The 18618-nt window shown below is 45.1% G+C and overlaps 1 protein-coding gene across 14 annotated transcripts in view; it reads left to right on the plus strand.

Annotated features, from left to right (window-relative positions):
• Dab1 (DAB adaptor protein 1) overlaps nucleotides 1–18618 on the plus strand; it is a 1121076-nt gene that overhangs the window by 1061226 nt on the left and 41232 nt on the right. For all 14 annotated transcript variants that reach the window (XM_039109333.2, XM_039109335.2, XM_017593175.3 and 11 more), the window contains one exon: nucleotides 2934–2993. In XM_039109333.2, coding sequence (XP_038965261.1) covers nucleotides 2934–2993 — 60 coding nt within the window. The remainder of the gene's footprint in view (nucleotides 1–2933; nucleotides 2994–18618) is intronic.

Raw genomic sequence — 18618 nt, forward strand, 5'->3', positions numbered from 1 at the left:
GAGGAATGTATTTGTGGGCATTTAAGTATCTGCTGGGCACCTGGGAAAGTAACAGTGATTGCATGGCCCCTGTCCTCAAGGAGTTTATAGATAATCCCCTAGAAGCTCATGTCAACCAGTTGAGAAAACTGAGGCTCAGGGAACAACATGTCTCCTCTAAGTCACCCATCCTAGAGCCAAGCCTGGGTTAGGCACCAGATCTTCAGCACTTCATCTAAAATTGTTAACACTGCACCACTGTCGTGTACTGCAGTGGGTGGGACAGATCCTGTGCAGAGCCAGACTTTAGCCCTCACCGGTAAATGTTTGACGAGGCAAGTCTTCGCTTAATGTTTAAATATAAAGGATAATCAAGTAAGCGGCCTGTGCTGAGCAAGCTTACAGAGCTGTGGTCCTAGAGACAACATGGGCTGTTCTAGCTCCCATGAATAGAAAAAGCCTGTTTCATACTCTGCATTAGTAGCCTGTGTATAGTTCCATCTCTTCTAACACAAGGAGTTCTGCTGACTCTGGGCCATATCTTCCATTCTCCCTGTCCAGAAAAGGCACACTACCTAGCAGAGAGCAGGGATGGTTTTTTTTTTTAGTGAAAGGGTGTGCCTGAGCAGGGAAACAAAACAATCAAAAAAAACCTCCAAAACAGGTTCTTTGGTAGAGGGAGGCAGGACTGGTGAGATGTCCTGGCTGAGATAAATCTTAAAGGACAAACAAGCAGATTGATATCTCACCCATGGGAGAGCCAAGTCGAAAAGTGTTTTCAATTATGCACAGTTTGGGTTTCTCCATCGCATGGCTTGTTCTCCATTTGCCGGGATAATTGAGACGCAGCCGTGGTTCAACTGTGCTAAGTGCCCATAGTGAGCAGTGAATTACGGGCAACAGAACACTCCTCATCCTGCTCAGTAAAGGGTGAGCTACTGAAAACAAAAGTGAGGCCTGGTAATTTATCGGCCCTCGTTAACAAGGACTCTGTAGACATTCCGGGAGGATTCCTTCTAAATGGAGCCCAGTTATCAGGACCAAAGAAATGACATTCTTCAGTGGATACCTGCAAACTGGGCTCAGGGAAGGGCATCCTCCACCGTGATACTCACAGTTCTGTTTTTCTGCAAGGATGCCCAGGGGCCTCTGGGAATTGCAGGGCATGCTGTTTTATAAAGAAGGATGTGTCTGAAGCAGCCGCCTGAACAGTGTAGCAATAAACCGCAAACTGCCTGGGTTGCAGTGCCTGGCCACCCCAATCCCTGTCTGCTGGACCCTCTCCGGGCCTGCTCTTCCTCCTCTGCACCACAGAGAGGGACGGCTATAGTTCTGAAGGACTCCTCCCGGTTATTATGTCACTATTTATGGAAAAGGGAATGATTGCCACCCTGTCTGCTCCTGGGATTTTCCTAAGGCCATGTTAACTAGTAATCATAAGTCTTATTTTGGTAGCCAGAAAGATCTAGGTTTGAACACTAGGTTTGAAGTTTGGGGCAAAGTTCACAACGCCTCTGAGCCTCTTTTTCTATAGTTTGAGGGTAGGGTTGGTGTCAGGAGTTTAAGTTAAATAGGAGTAAAAGTAGGAGAGCTCAACATGTCAGTTCAGCTTCTTCCTCTCAGGGATGGAAAGCTGGCTGGTCCATGCTTGGCAAGCACTTCTGTTTCTCAGTACACCCCCATACACACACACACACACTGCTATAGGGAAGATTTACCTCAGGTATTCATAGCAGGCCTTCTGATTGTGACATACTCTATCTGCTCCTGAGAAGCATCCAGCCTGCTGGAAAGCCAGTCCCACTGTCAGGACACCATAAACCCACTGCCGCTTGGTCTCTGCAGAGGACAGCAAAGCCGTGGCAGTCTGGGGGAGGAGCAGTTAATGAGTGCTTCCAATCTGGAATGTTTCGGTGCAGAGCCCGTGATTGACACATTAGAGAAGTATTCAACACTATTAATATCACAAAATGTGTTCGTATACATATGTATATGATTATGTGTGACAAAGGAAATCATCATCCTACCATATTGCAGAATTGTGGGGCTCCATGGTTCTTACTTCTCTGATACCCAGTTTCTCATTTTGCTTCTTAACATAACTTGAGTGAGATACACTTTTTGGTCAGGCCTTTGGAGAGCAGCAAAGCCAGAGGGGCTTGATGACCTGCTCAGGGTGTTGCAGGTAGCAAGTAGCCCCGGAAGCTAGACGCATGAGCAGGGGAAGGAAGTGAGGGGAGATCTGGGGGGATGTCAGTTTAATCGGGAATTTCTGGATCCTGGTGTCTTACTTTCCCTGTCAGATAGGCCCTTCCTGTGATTGGCAGGTGGTTTGTGTGGGACCGCAGTGGAAGGCTGACAGGTACTAGGGACTTATTTTTCATAGCACATCAGTCTTAGCACAGAGACATATATATTTTCAACAGCAAACTGTAGTTATATCAGGAAAAATCATAACATCTGAACCACCTGTACGATTAATCAAATGAAGTTGGATTTTTGTTTTCCTGTTCTGTTTTGTTTTGTTTTAATTTCCACCATGTGATGCTTGAGGTCTCCATAAGCTGTTCTTTGATTCAAAGAAAGCCTCAAAGCAGAAATTTATTATAAGATGGTTAACCCTGTCCTGATAGGATTTTTCTCAAGGGAAGGAGCTTGACTTGAGGCCTTCACAGCTAACAACACTCCTTGGGGATGGGTGCTGGATCTGTCTTAGAGACCGTCTCACAGTCAAACTTGCAGAGATGACTTACTGCTTTGAAAGTGGAATACCAAGCCAGGTGATGGTGGCACAAACCTTTAATCCCACCACTTGGGAGGTGGAGGCAGGGCAATCTATGAGTTCAAGGCCATCCTGGTCTACAGAGTAAGGTCTAGGCTATCCAGGGCTACATAGAGAAAAAGAAGGAAAGTGGAACCCCAGTGTTTTGACGTTGAATTTGATTTCTTTCTAGGTTCCCACCAGCCAAAAGAAGGAAGGTGTTTATGATGTGCCAAAAAGTCAACCTGTAAGTGTAAGTACATGTGCCTCGGCGGCGAGATTCACACAGAGGCTGCCCCTGGTGGGGGCCTCTTCCAGCCGTAGTCTCACTCTTGGAGCCATGAGGGAAGAATGGTATAGATGAGCAGGGGACCAATCAGGACAAAGGTCTGTTCCTCTTGTTCCTGTGAGTGGAAAGAGATGGGGTTGAATAATACAAACAGCTCTGCTGAGGGGCTCAAGGTTCCAGGTGATTCAAAATAAAGGTCTCCAGCTGCAGCTTTATAGTACATGGTCCAGTCTAGGATGCTGTTGGCTTTTTTCTACCCATCCAACCTGAAAATGGTTGAAGCGTTTCAAAGGAACAAAAAAGGGGGGTGGGGGGTTGGTTGGGGCCTTTGGGGTATGTAAGGACTCATACCAATTAGCAGGACTTACAGAAAAGGTTCTGTATAGCAGGCTAGCAGAAGAACTAGCAGGTGAATGGGGCCATGGTAAGGAAAATGCCCAGTGTATTTGGACCCCATCTGTTGGAGAGGCTTCAGAAATCTGGGCCAGAAAGGAAAACGGAGCTCTTCCTTGGCACTAAAGGCAACCTTGTGTTCCTAATGCCAGCCTCACTGCTCTTTTGACTTTCGATTGGTCCATCCCCCATTACAGTTTCCTTCAGTTCACTTTGTGCCGGGATTGACTCACTTGCCCCTGACAGGTTTAGATATGTGAGGAAACACACTCTATTTGCTGCCCTAGTTTTTCTGATTTTATTTCCATTCTGGTCACACCCTCTCCATGCTTAATAGCTCCAAGGGGGAAAAAAAGGTAAGCCTCTTAGCCTGGCAAACAGACTGTCTAAAGGGTTCCATCAGCTCACAAGTCTCTTAGCCCTCTTCTGGGTCAGCTTTCCAGACACTTCCTTCTTCCTTCTCTGTCTGCTACCTGATATTCCTTCATTCACTTATCGGGGAGACTTGAGGTTTCTGCTCTGATCACCCCTGTCTTTGTGGCCCTGCAACACTCATTCCCCTATGAATAGCATGTCTTCCCCAACATCCCCATGAGTCTCCTGGGGTTCTTGTATTGCCAAAAGTGAGCCCTGGTAGCTGGATGCCAGGCTAGAAGCAGGCTTAGAAGTAGTTAATGAAAGACAATTGATTCTATCTTAAGGAAGGAATCTACGAGAATTCCTGGTTCTTCTACTTAAAGGGATTCCCTGTTTATCAGTACCTTAAAAGGTTGTTACCTAAAGGTGCAAGATGTTTTGCTTGGGAGACACATGGATGCACGAATGGATTGAGCTGGCTACTCAATTGTTGTTTCCTAAAACCTAGACTTACCCAGCATGGTAACAAATTTCCACATTTTCCAAGGCCTAAGAGAAGCAGGAGGGAGGATGAGGCTCAGGCTGTCACTTACAGACATAAACACAGACATTAAGCTCCTGCTCCTGCCCACCCCACAAGCTTTGGTAGAATTTCTACAACCCTTGGACCAAGATTTATCAACTCCCCAAAGGAGTTTCTGACTGAAAGAGAAGGTAGTATGTGTCTTGGAATGTTAGTCTCAGTTATGTCAACCTCACAGAGATGCATGAATTCCCTTCAGTCCTCCACTCTGCTCTCTCCATGCCCTACAGATTTTGGCATAAAGCCGTGCCCCTCTGATAATGTGTTTTTCCAGAGGGCAGCTCTCTGCTGTGAGGACCCTTTCCATAATTACCCAGGCTGCCCCATTTGTCTGTCCTCAAAGAGGAAACAGAGGGAGCCCTGCTTGTACACATTAGGTAGGTGCCAGGGAACTGTGAGGCTTCCCCTACATATCTCCCACAGGGAGACAAATGACTGGCAAGGCTCATCAGGCTAAGGTCCTCCCTGGTTGCCTCTGCCTTGGGTCCAGATCTACCCAAAGCCCTGGTGAGAAAATCAACCTGGGGGCTTCCTTTGGGAAATCAACCATCAGCTACAGAGGACTAATGTGATCTGCAAGACAAAGGCTTGCGTGTAGCTATCACCAGCTGCCTTTTACTGAGGGTCTCTGAGTAACCCTTTGTCTCTCAGGAGGCTCCGTGTCATTATCTGTTTTAAAAATTAAATTTAAAAAAAAAACGGTACTGCATACCTTTTATCTTTGGAAGATGGAAAAACATCTTGGGAAAGTCCTTAACAGGGGATGTAAATTAGATTAAATTAGGGCATGTCTGTGTTGCTCTAACAAACGATGCTTGAGCTGGCAGTTTTGACCAATCTGGGGACAGTCAACTTCTCAAATTGAGCACGTGCCTCCTTTGGGAAGCCTTCTTTACCTCAGAGTTACTGGCCTTTCTGTGGGCTTTTGTGCTTCCCTTTGCAATGATAACAATGGGTCTTGTGGTTTGCTTGTTTGTTTTTTCTTAATTTACCTACTCGAACCACTGGCTTTTGTGTGCCCCCAAAAGCACTCAGTGAAATTATAGCTGTTGTAGTTCAGGAATCCAGCACCGTGCCTAAAATTTAGCTGTCTCCGAGCATGGAGGTAATGTCCCATGTTGAGACAAAGATCTGGGTCTGCGTCCCATCTGGCTTCATTACTCCCTTGGCGAGGTTGCCTGAGTCCTTCTCTCTATTTAGTCTTTAGTCTTCTTGGGTTTGTAATGGCAATGGAAAACCATGACCATTGGATTCCAAGAGTTTTCTATCAAGCACTCAGTATACAGTATCTATGGATAGAACTGAATACGTTTGCTTTAAATTATTTGTGTGTCTCGAGGATGGGATGCCCTCTCTGTGACCGACTACTAGAGAGCCTTAGCACAGAATAGCTGCACAGCAGGTGGGTGAGAGTGAGTGGATGAACGAAACTGAAAATGAGTGAGTGTGTAAAGAATGAATGTCTCTCGATCCAAAGCTTATGTCTTAAGTTCCTTTTCCTCCTAGAGCAGATCTCAGATGCAGACAGTGTTCGCTGTTGTAGCAGCCCCTTGCCCAGCCGCACCCTGCACTTTGCCTTCAACAGCTTGTGCCCTGTTCTGCCTCCAACCTTCATAAATATGTGTGGGGTTTCCTTTTTTCCCCTCATAGCTTGGAACGCCAAGCTGACAGATGGCCTGCTGAACACACACATGGAACACGCACACACACACACACACACACACACCACACACGCACACCTGCACCTCTCTCCTCCCACATCAGCAGCTCTGCAGCAGCCAAAGCCAAAACGTTTTGCTGACTTGGCAAAGTTATTTTGGGGTTTTGTTTTGTGTTCTGCTGCCTAGGGGTGGGCCCAGAGTGGCAGTCCCACGGAAACTGTTTGAAGTCATTACAGAGCTTAACGTTTTCTGAAGAGAGACCAGTACATAATAAAATAGTGAGGACATAGCCTGACAGAATTAAGAATCTGCATAGGCTTTCTACCCAGAAACCCTTGGAGCCATTTATATGTCACAAAGAAGGGTAGGGAAGGGATTAGGGTCCATCGATTTCACTACATACTCATCTGAAGACCACTATAATTCTTGCGTTTTAAGAGCGAATCAATATATCTCTTACCTATTTTTAGATCATCTAGAGTTAAAAATAGCAATTGCACAGTTTAATTTTAAACCTCATTTAGCTGCAGACTTTCCTTCAAAACTTAGAAGTTAATACGGTAATATAATGTAACATACCATAAACTATGGACAGGATAAAAGGAGACGTGCACACCTTGAGCTCCACCCAGCCTTTTGCCTGCTCAGCCCACAATGCCTCGTGAGGCTTACCTGTCTCTTCAACAGAAGAGAGAAAGACAGCATACATTTCCAAGCTGGTGTTCATAGGAACATTGGCCAATGAGACGTTCATTAGTGGTTCCAAAAGTCAAACTGTTAACGTTTTCAGGTGTTTAATACATTTAAAAATATACTATGAATGTTAATGTGTGCTTATGTATGAATATGCAATAGGAATATATTTTGAGTTATGAATATATATTACATAAATTAAGTATTTCTCAATTTTCTTTGACTTGAATACTCTTTTTAATGTAACCTCAAAGACATCTCAAATGGAGACTCAATCCATTAAAGACTTACTCGGCAAGAGCTGTGGAAGACAGCAGGTTCAGGAATCGTACTAACACAAAACAATCTACTCCCAAAAGTCAGGTGTAAGCAGCCCCGTTCTTTACTACAGACCTGTGAGCTAGCCATGTGGTTCTTCTTCCACCTCCCTTTCCCAGGGTTCCTTGACTTATGTGTCTCAGGTTGTGGGTCAAGAGGCAGCACACCCGTGCTGAGCCAGCTCACAGTTGGGGGGTTTGGTTAGCTGTGGTCCAAGATGGCCTCAGGAAAGGCAAAAGGATTCTCTTCCATGTAGCATCTCCTCTCCCAATAGGTCAGAGTCACCTTGTGGTGACAAGGGTTCCAGAGTGTGAGTGGAGACATCCAGGCCCTCTGAGGCGAAGGTATTCTTCAGCCAAAGTCATTCAAGTCTAGTCTAGATTCACATTTAGAAAACAGGCTCTACATTTTGGTAGAAATTGTAGATTCAGTGCAAAGGCTAGTGGATACATGGAGATTGTGTGGGAGGGTCTCTCATGCAATCCTTTTATTGCAGTCATCATGTGAAATCCCTACTCGAATTATAATAATCGAGTTGAAAAATATTTGCTTCCTCAATACTGCTTTCTTTTCGTGTTGCCTTGCCTATATTTTGCCCTTATCTGGAGTGATTTCTGACTGTTCGCTCTGTAGGATGGCCCATTGGGTATCCTAGCCTCCCGACCTAGAGCCCTCAGCCATTGAACAGATCTGTACCTGGAGACAGCCTCGGTGATCAGACTGTCAGGCACCCTCCTTTGTCTTACCACAAACCTCCATCTTGTCCTCACACCTCACTACTCATGCTGCAAACATTCTTGCTTTGAGATTCAAGATTCAGTTGGAAATATTTTCTCTGCAACTGTCCTGGGTCCCTAAAAAACTGCTGTTTAGAATTCACGTGTGTAGAACTTGTAATGGTGTTTCTATCATTGTCCAAGAGCGGTATTCTCCAGTGACTGGAAGCCTGGTCTTTGTGATCTGAGGCACTTGGATTGGAGTTCAACTTCACTATTCCTTCCTGAGCATTGTGACTTTGGTTGCTGTATTAGCTCTTTTAAGTCTTGATTGGTTCTTCTGAAGATGGAGCTTAATGCTGGCGCTTGTCTTAGTGGGTTTGTCAAAGGATGGTATGAGCTAGTCTCCATCAGCACAGAGCCCAGTGAGGATTCAGAAGTGGTGAGCTGTCATCCCATTGCTTTTACCTAAGTATCTGTGAACTGCCAGGGAACAGTCACTTCCTGTCTCTGAAAAAATACTTTCTGGGGTTTCTGGTCTCTTTGAGATGTTGACAGTAAATTGTCTTCCTGTAAAAAGACACATGCACACCAATCAATTGCTGTGAGTCTTGGAGGTGACATCAGCCCTCCTCTACTGTCCCAGAACCCCAGGGAGCAGCTGAGCACCACATGTGTCAGTGGCAATAGCCTTGACCAGAAACGTTGGATTGACCAGAGATGCCAGAGTCTGAGGATTATTAGAATTTATTGTTCTTAATGCTCACCCCCTGCCTCACCTTATTTAATACCCAGATGCTTTTGAAAACTTTCTGCCTGCTTTTCTTCCCACTCAGTTACCTATTCATGGCCCACCTTTTTCTCCACTTGACTCATAACTCAGCCCTTTCTTATCCTGATTTCTATAGGATTTGATATCTTTGTGTGCTTACTCTACCATGAATCTGGGCTGTCCTAGCAGATTTCATTTAAGGGTTGTCCTACACACACATTCCCCCTTCCCATGCCACATCCTGGGAATTCTAAACCAAAATAATCCTTAATCCCACCCTCACCTAGAAATACAAACTTTATCTCATTTCCTGGTCTGGACAGTAGGAAGCTTTGCACATGGGGCTAATCTCCTTTGTAATCTCAGATTCACAGGTATATTTTTATGGAAAGGTTTTGGAACGCCAAGAGCATACATGCTTGGTGATGAGAAGTTAGCTGTAGAGAGACAGGAGGCTTAGGATGGAAATCGTAACTTGAGCAGAGCTCTGTAGATGAACAGGATTAGAACAAACCCCAGGCACAATGCCAGCCCCTTGGAGACTGATTAGATTGCAAACTGTTTTTGCTGCCCTTACCTAGCAGCACTCTGGGCTGATGAAGTCATCATCAACTCCGCATAGGAGAGAGACGGGAAATACAGATATTCTTTGTATCTGCCAGCTCATAATGCTGGACATGCTTTCAGCCAAATACCCTGGCCTTTGGGGTGACTATCAGAAATCTACAGTGGGACACAGGCTGCTGCTAAGTGTGGCATTATGGCATGTCTTATTGAGAGCTTTATGCACTGTATTAGCCTTTGAGAGTGATTTAGTCCCCGTGTGGGACTGCTAGGGAGAGGTGCACTCAAGCGTCTGAGTACCTCTTTCACACACCGTGACACCTAGGAGGATGAGACTTCCCCTCTACACTTGGCTGTTTTAACGACACAGACCCAAACCCTCGTGTCATTTTAGACGAGAAACAGTGCTTTTCTTCTCCATGCTCCTCATTCCCCTTTGTAACATTTTTATGCCTGAAAAAAATAATAGATCTTTTATTCTGAGAACCTTGTAATTGCCCCCATTTAAAACTCTTATATAGTAAGTAGTGTTAGGCATAAAAGACTTTCCAATTATCAGGATAACTGTGAATTCTGTCAGGATATGCTCTCCCTGCCCAGTCTTCAAAATTCAGCCTCACTGAGATTCCTAAGTCTTGGCATGATGGCAAATAAGGAGACATCTAATAGATACCTTGGATTGGGCATTAGTTGCCTTGAAATAAAACATGGATTTAGAACCGAAGGAACAATCAGATGACTCCCTGAAGTTCTTCCTTACTTTGGTTGAGATCTTCCTCAGGTTGTTCAACTTCCTGAAGCTGTTTCTCGTCCTCCACATAATGAAAGCACTGGCCATCGTCCCCTAACACCTTGAGCCCCTGGGAGGTTCAGTGCATGTGAAATCACCATCTTGAAATAGGATAGAGCTATTTGCAAGATCCTAGAGACATTAAGTACTTACAAGGGTACAGCTAGCAGTAACCAGGGTCTAGACTGGGAATTTTCCACATTCTTAGCTTCTTATTTAAGAATAAATAAAGGGATAGACAGATTTCCAAGTGGCAATGAAATTTCATTCAGATGTAGTTCATTCAGGTGTAGCAAGAGCACAGATTAAAGAAGAATTCACTGTCAAGATGGACAGTGAACCATATGAGTGACAAGACACAGAGGCCCTGAATTCTGGGTAGGGCCTCTTTTTATGAGATACAAATAACAGAGTTTGGTTACTGAGAATTGTGGTTTCGGGGTGATCTATTTTGATTAAGTTATGTAATTATTTCTCTAAAGATCATGCCCTTTCCCCTAATGCATCTGATTTTAATTATATGCACAGTACATAGGCATAATAAGGTAAATAGGAATATTTTTGCCAAAAATTCACTTTGAGTAAATCACACATACACACACACACACACACACACACACACACACACACACACTCACCACCACCACCACCACCATCACCAGCTTAGCTCAGATCAGCTGCTTTCCTACCTTCTATACCAAGACACAACCTGAGTAAGACTGAATAGGATCTCAGTTTGATGATCGTTAAAGCAGGAAGACTTATTCCATTGTTCAGAGAAGGGTATGTGGGAAGCTTGATGTAGGGAGTGGAGGGCCTAGGTTTCTAACAGGCTGCTAAAATGCAGTGTTTGGAAGGAGGTGTGTGCATAGCATATGCAGGTTAAGGGTCTCAGGTCTAAGCACCTTATTACAAGAGGCATGTGTGTATAGCCCAGACCAGATAGAGTCCCAAGTTGCTAAGCTATGCTTGATGCCTGCTGCCACAATTGGTCTTTATTTCCTCTATTTTATGACTAAGAGATGAGACACCGGTCACATGACAAGAGAGGGTAAATGTGAGCTCAAGACAAGAAGGAGCTTTTAGACCATCAGAGCTGGTGTCCAAAGCTTCGCTGAGTGGACAGCCCACGTCTCCTAAGATTCCGGAAGAACATAAATGACTCCTCATTACTCGTCTTGTGAAGGGAACTGCCCTAGTAGGGTTCAAAATTGCTCACCTATTCATGTTCCGTTTGCTGCGATGTCCATCTAAAGTGGGCAGTGTTTATCCTTTAAGCTTCTCCTAGTACCTCTGCTGCCAAATCAGATATAATTGAGACCCATTCTAGCTCTCCTTATCTCCCTGGCTCATAGGGACGCACTCCTAGACACACAGCAGTGAATGATGGCTTCGTCCTGTGAAGTTAGTGCTTTGGATGTGCAGCAGTTTATCGGGTGCTAATCACGTCTGAGCAAGCTTACCTCGTGGAACAGCTCTCTAGAAAACACATTCCGTCCTGGTTTCCTTTAGGAAAGCCTGTGATCAGGGAGGTAGATCTGTGTACCCTGAAAAAGGAGCCACACTGGAAGTGATAAACATCCCAGTAATGGGATTGGACATTCAACCTGCAATTCAGCGCCTTCCTTGGTTTTATGGTACCAGGCACTAACCATATGTACTAGGAATTTAAGGCTAATTTAGCTGTGTAAAAAGTAGCTAGAATTTACAGAGCATCTGTTATATACTGCGGGCAGCCTGGGCGCTGGCTTTTATTTATTCTCCCTTACCACAGGCCTAGGAGGTGTGTGCACTTGCCTCATACGGAAAACGGAATGTGCGGGCTTCATCACCCACACTCACAGAATTGGTAACTGACAGAGCCAAGAATCGAACTGTGGTTTGTGGGACTCAGGCAGCCACACGACTTTCATGGAAACATAATGTATTTCATATCAGTTTTATTATTTTTTCTAGATGAGATCATTAAGGCAGGGAGACATATTCCATTGTCCAGAGAGGGGGTGTGTGGGAAGCTTGATGCAGGCAGTGGAGGGCCTAGGTTTCTAATAGGCTGCTAAAATGCAATGTTTAGAATGAGGTGTGTGCAAGGTATATGCAGAGTAGGGTCTCGGGCTGCTAAGTGCATTATGTAGTCCAAGACTTAAGAACCACCTGAGTCCGAGGATGACCTTGAACTCCAGATTTGAAGCTTCTATTTTTGAAGTATGAGGAAAAGAGTTCTGTGTTATAAGGTGTCAGTGAGCCTCTAATATGTTAGGCTAACACTCTACCCACTGAGCTCCTCTCCTCTCCTCTCTATTCTTTTACCCTGTTATGAATCAGTACTGGGGGCCTCACATCTGTCTCCTAATGTCCTTTTTTTCTAGGATGTTTATAAATATTAATCTTGCCTCCTGGGCCCTGGCACTCCTGGCTGGCTTCAAACACCCTTTTTTTCTCATTTAGACAGAGCTTCAAATGAGGAGATCGTGTTACTCCTGTAACTTGACTCTGCCAAGCATGCGGCTGCAGTCTGCTGATGTTAAAGAGACATCTGTAGATGGCAAGGAGCAAATCCTACTGGAAGCAGCCCCACTTCTGAGGATGAGGGAAATCCTCTCTTTGCCACAGTTGCCTCTGCTACTCCACACACTGTACATTTCTATACGAGGCCCCTGTGCCCCAACAGCAGGCGTATGTCTGATTCTCCCAGCTCAAGTTTTAATTCAGCTTCTCGGCTACAAATGTAGGAAGAGTCAATCCATTAAAGTGAAGAATTGCAAGAATTCTCTTGACAACTATTCACTACTTCCCCCCTGCAAACTCCCATCTTTTATGGCAAATAAATTTTCATTCACAATTCAGCAGTTGGTTTTCCTTTAGTTGGAAATCTGGATCAAGATGTTGCATAATTGGATTAAATCTAGTCTGAACATTTGTCAGTTTCACTTCCTCATTAAGCACCACATTGTACAGAAATTATAATTATTGCAAGGCAGTTAACGGAGATGTCACACAAGAGGAGGAACCGAAGGAGGGAAGGGAAGCCGAACCCATGCATTTACAGAGGGGAAAGGGAAGAGGAAGGTGGCCCATCCAATGTTCCTTAGATGGACTTTCTTTTAGAGTTGCTTATGAAAGTTGTTCTGAAGCAGAATCTTGAATCCCCATGGATTGAAATGAGACCAGATTTAAACTCACCTAAAATCCAAATTCCTTCCAAACACTTGTGATAGATGGGGGAGAAAGGGAGAAAATCTCCATCAGTCTTGTACTTGTAATACTCCACTGATACCTTTCTTACTTTCCTACTCCCAGAGCCTAGAATTCATAACAGATTATAAGACCTCTTTAATCTCTCTCTCTCTCTCTCTCTCTCTCTCCCTCCCTCCCTCCCTCTCTCCCTCCACCCCTCTGACACTCCCTCCCTCTCTCCTTCTCTGCCTTTATCAAGACAGGGTTTCTCTGTATATCCATGGTAGTCCTGAAAATAGTTCTATAGACCAGGCTGGCCTTGAACTCACTGAGAACCGCCAGTCTCTGCCTCCTAAGTGCTGGTATTAAAGGTGTGAGCCATGACCACTCTGCTTAATGAGCTCTCTTACAATCTCATTCATTCATTCATTCATTCATTCATTTAGTGAACAAATATTTCCTATGGCCTTCCTACCTTTGAGACAATATTTTGTTTTCTATTAGTACTTATACTAATAGAAAAATAGTCCAATGAGGAACATTGACAGTTAGAGAAGGCCAGGCATAGACAATAATGAGTAATACAAATAACTGAGGCCATAAGAAGCAATGTACTTCTTGTACCATACCGATGAGTATGGTAGAAGGTAGGAAGCACTGCCTGAGGGAGCTGAATGAAGGCCTCAGCCAGGACATGCACTTGTAATGGGGTCTTGTAGACCAGAGGAGTTTGTCATTGGATAAACAGGAACTGATGTAAGAAAGAGAAAACAGAATATTCCTGATGGGTCGCCTCAAATGGTCAGGCTACAGAGTGTTTTCATGGAAGCAAAGGACAGGGACACTGAAGGAAGCTTGCCCTAGCAAGCAAATGTCCTGAATAAGCCAGGGAATTGGGATGTATCAGGAAGATTCTGGTGCTTTCTGGTCACTGGTCACAGTTAGACCTGTGTTTCTTGGTGCCTGTCTGGTGGCCCGAGGCAGGTGGCTTAGCAGGTGGGGAGAGCATTAAAGTGCTAATACAATTATCTATGTGAACCATGAAGAGACTCAGGGAAACATGCCAGGTACCTTAATGGAGAGAATTTATTGGGGGGGAGCTAGTTACAAGTTACTAGGGGAGCAGAAAAGCCTATTTTAACAAGGCAACTGGGTAGCCCAGATTAATAATAGTTAGAAAGGGCCAGGGCAAAGGAAGAAGTGGTCTTAGCAGAGCCTGGGACCTGAGGCTGCCCACAGAGACAGGGAGGAGCTGTCTATGAAGCTAACAACTCTTTGCAGACTCAGCCACTCAGACAGCTGAGCAGCGTGTAGTCTCCACCCGCTGCCTCCTACTGATCCACTTAGGTGGAAACTCATTGTCAAGGGACTGAGCAGAGATGGCTATCTATGTAGACACACACACACACACACACACACACACACACACACACACACACACACACACACAAGTTTCCCTTACAATAGAGGGTAGAGAATGGGCAAGACTGATTCAGAGAGATCAAAGGATAGGCAAGTGACCATCTCTGTGAACTCCATGTGGGAACAAGACTGAAGAGGAAAGAGCTAAGTTGGTCGGAAGGAGTAGTGAGTAGATCTGTATAACCATCCACAGCCTGTGCTACACTTGAGATAATGAGCTTTGGGAGCTGGAGTAATGGGGTGAAAGGAACCAGGTGCTCTCATTCCCTTTGAGATTTGTCACTTCCGAACACCCAGATCTGTTCTCTAAATCTACGCTCATTCATGCATCAGTCTTACCAGCTGTCTTCATGTTCTAGCCAAAGACAGCAGTAAGCCCATGCGTCTTTCTCAGTGACTCCCATTTGGCTTGTATAAAGTTATTCCTTTGAGTGAAGTCTAGCTTTCTCTCTCAGAGTAGAAAACCTCAAGTTAGTGGAGAGCTGAGTCCAGGGGTTTTGGGCAGCCAGCTGTTCTTGGACAGAGTGAGTGTTAACTGTGTAGCTACCTGCTATCATGTGTTTCAGGGTTGTGCACTGGAAAATCATGTCCAAATAAAACATGGCAACTCCATTCCTCTGCTGAAATGCCTGCCCCTGGATCCCAGAAGAGTGCTCTTTAGACTTTTTTAAAAAAAAAAAAACTCAGAAGCCTTTATTGGTAGAAAACATGCTGGGCAGGGTGCTATCGAAACAGACCAAAAGGAAGAGTTGACTGAGGCTGAGTTGGACCCTCAAGACTTTCTCAGTAGGAGTACACTGTCTGAAGGATAGAAGATTCTAGAAGGGAGGAGATGGAGAGAGAATAGTCTGGAAGCCACTGTCCAGAGGGTGCTGCTCACTGACTCTGTCAATGGAAGTAGAAAGGCAGAAGTAGAGGTCCTTCCCAGTATTATCTATCTGGAACTTGGATTTCTTTATATGTCAGAAGGCTGTGACAACAGAGAGAACAGGAAGTTGGGAGAAAATCAGGACCTTCTATTTCTTAGGTGTACAACTCTCAGTAAATAACTGGATTTTCTAGTGACCAGTTGACACAACACACAGAGGCACTTTCTTGTGTCATTGTGGAGACTGAATAAGAGAAGACGTGCCATTACAATAGCATTACGTCATAAACTAAATAGAACTGTCAGGAGGATGCTGTTGGGTGTGAGCTTTGCAGCCCAACTAGCTGGACTTCAATTTTGTATCACTCACTTACCAGCTGTGCCAGCTGTGACTTCCCTTTACCTCAGTGTGCCCACCTCTGAGGCATGGATAATGGCTGTGGCACCTGCCTCACAGAGTTTTTTGAGTTCTAAATAAATATTTCATATTAGACATTTATAACCATGCCTGATGCATAATAAGTGCTCAGTAAACATTGGTCATAACTATTATTGTGAGCCATTCTGTAAACTCTACCAAGGACTTTAAGACGTGAGCATGAGTGACTCCCGCCTGGGTTGCTAAGATGCTGGGGCTAGGGTGGTTAGAGAGCCCCAAGCTATGGCGTCCCTAATCAGCTTTAACTGACAACCCAGGATGATGTTGAACTGTTTTGGTGCCACAGAGGGCTGTTAGGGCTGTGTGGCATCCCCTTGAGCTGCCAGAGCAAAGCACCAGAGGCAGGGTGGTGGCCTAAGCAAAAGAAGCAACTGTGAGTCCCAGTTCAAGTTGAAAACTGCCCCTGATTGTAAATTGCATCCTACCATGGGCAGTGCTTGAAGTCTAGGGAAGAGAAGACAGGGAGAGAGGGAGGAGAGAAAGATACATTGAAAGCTAGGACTTCAGCCCATTAGTCAGAGGAGGAAGAAACACATTTAGTCCCTTATGACAAGCACATTAGTTAGGTGTTGGTGCTGTTGCAGTCGCTGTTGTTGTTGTTGTTAAAACTTCATGACCAAAAGTGACTTATGGAAGAGTTTATTTTGGTTTACGCTTGTAGAGGCATAAGAGTCTGTCGTAGCCGAGAGGCACGGCAGAAAGTAACAGACATGCCATCAGAAGTAGGAAACTGAGACACCACAGGTCCTACACAAGCAGAGAGAGTAAACTGGAAGTAGGGTGGGGTTGTATTATCTCAAAAGCCTACCCTCAGTGCTACATGTCACCCAGAAAAGACACACTCCTCAACTTACCCAAAATAGGGCCTCGAACTAGGAACCAGTTTCTCAAATACCAGACAGGCTTCTTGGAAGTCAGTTTTGAAGCCACCACAGCAGGGATGGCAAACAAGTATCAATAACAAATATTGAGCACCCCACTGTGCTAGACAACCATGCATTGTTATCTCAAAATTGTCCCAAAGTACTATAACCGTGGGTGTCCTCACAACCCAGTGGGATGCTGAGAAACAGAGGCATTAAATGACAGCATACAGCCAGAAGAAGCAGAGCGAGGTTGTCTCTCTCATCCACCTCATTGACCCTCAAGCTAGAATGACCCACTTTATCCTCCAAACCGGTCCAAACTGGAAGGGGAGAAGGGTTGCTATTAACAATTACATCAAGACAACAGGCATAAACAAGGACTGCCTTGAACAAAGCACGGTCTGGGGCTGCCCTCCCTCAAACTGGTTCATTTTTCTGCTGGACCACATGGCCCCTAAAACAAAAATGCTCGAGACCCAAAAGCCCAAGACTCCTGGCCATCTTGCTCCTGCTGCTTTTTTGTGGGTGGTTCTTCCATACACAGGTATCGTGTGCGCCTGCTCCTTCTGTAGCATTCATCAAGTGACTAGAAGATCTGTGCGTGGGGTATCTGTTAACTGCTGCCGCCGCCGCTGTGAATCCGTCATTATTCCTCTAATACAGATCATTAACATTCACAAAATCTTAACTACAGCATCTTAACGAGCAACGCCGTAATATACAGCTTCCCCATAAATAGCCATCGGTGCTGACGCGCCTTCTCTCTCCATACAGTAATTCCGCTGCTCGCTCTGGATAAATCATCCTGTTGTGCTTCTTTCTTTCCCCCTAACTGCCATTATTAGTGGTTACAGAAGAGTAGTGAAAAAACTCTCATCAGAGAAGAAAGAACAAGAGCTAAATGAAGGATCACGATGCCGGAGACTATATATGGCAGGGGCATGCTCAACTAAAGGAAGCACAGAGCTCACCTTGTGTAGCAGCTCAGAAAGGAAACAAGAAGCCAGCATTTGCCAGTCCTTGCGGGGGTCAGGGCTATGATCAGCTCTCCACGGTTCCCTCGGTCTATGATTCCAAAGACCATGGCAGGACTGTGCTGTGCGACTTTTCAGACCAGCACTTCCTGTCCTTGCCTCATAGATACGATGAAGCATGTGTGTTTCTATGAGGCCTCCAAAGCCCCCACAAGGGACTCTAACCCTCCATGAGTTCATGCAGTTTAATTAACATGGCAACTATGTCTTATCTGTGATGTGCATAGAAAGACTGAGACCAAGATGCTAACAGTAGAGGGCAACAGTCTGTCTCCAGAAGGTCTCCTCCGACAGACATCCATGCTTGCTTTTTATGACACTCCCGTTTCCCAATTCTGCTTATGCTTCTGTCAGCTTCCCATCTTTTTCTCTCCTGTCAGTTAGCATGGCCGCCATCTTTAGCTCTAGGCTTAGTCCTTTTTCCCACCTTGCACACTGTCAGCCCACGGTTTGGGGTCTCTCCCTCCTTTTCCTGTACTATCCAGTCTCTCTGGCTTGTCCCTTTGGCCACTGCCATGTTGTCCTTTGAACCTTCAGCAGGGGTCCTGGCCCTCTTCCTTGAGCATCTCTGGGGAACTGACATATCATCTTCCATATCAGCTGGCCATGTCTTCCAAATAGGGCCAGCATGTCCTGTACCTCATGCAAGTTCCTTCTGGACTCTTGCCAGATACCTTGATCTTATGACATATGTCTTTATACACCTTTTGCTATCCAGGCTATAGCCTGAATCTTAGGAGTGAATATTCCAAACCTACCCCACTTTGGGAAAACTATGTCCTGTGCTGTTCTCTAGTTGTATGACCCATGGTGAGTTCTTAGGCTTTTTATGCTTCTGTGTCTGCCTCTGAAAATGAGGGTAGTAATAGTGCCCACATCAGTTGTGATAATTAAATTAGTTACTACATGAAAGCACTTAGAATAGTGTCTGCTGCA

This window comes from Rattus norvegicus, chromosome 5, assembly GCF_036323735.1.
Source record: "Rattus norvegicus strain BN/NHsdMcwi chromosome 5, GRCr8, whole genome shotgun sequence".
NCBI classification, from domain to species: Eukaryota; Metazoa; Chordata; class Mammalia; order Rodentia; family Muridae; genus Rattus; species Rattus norvegicus.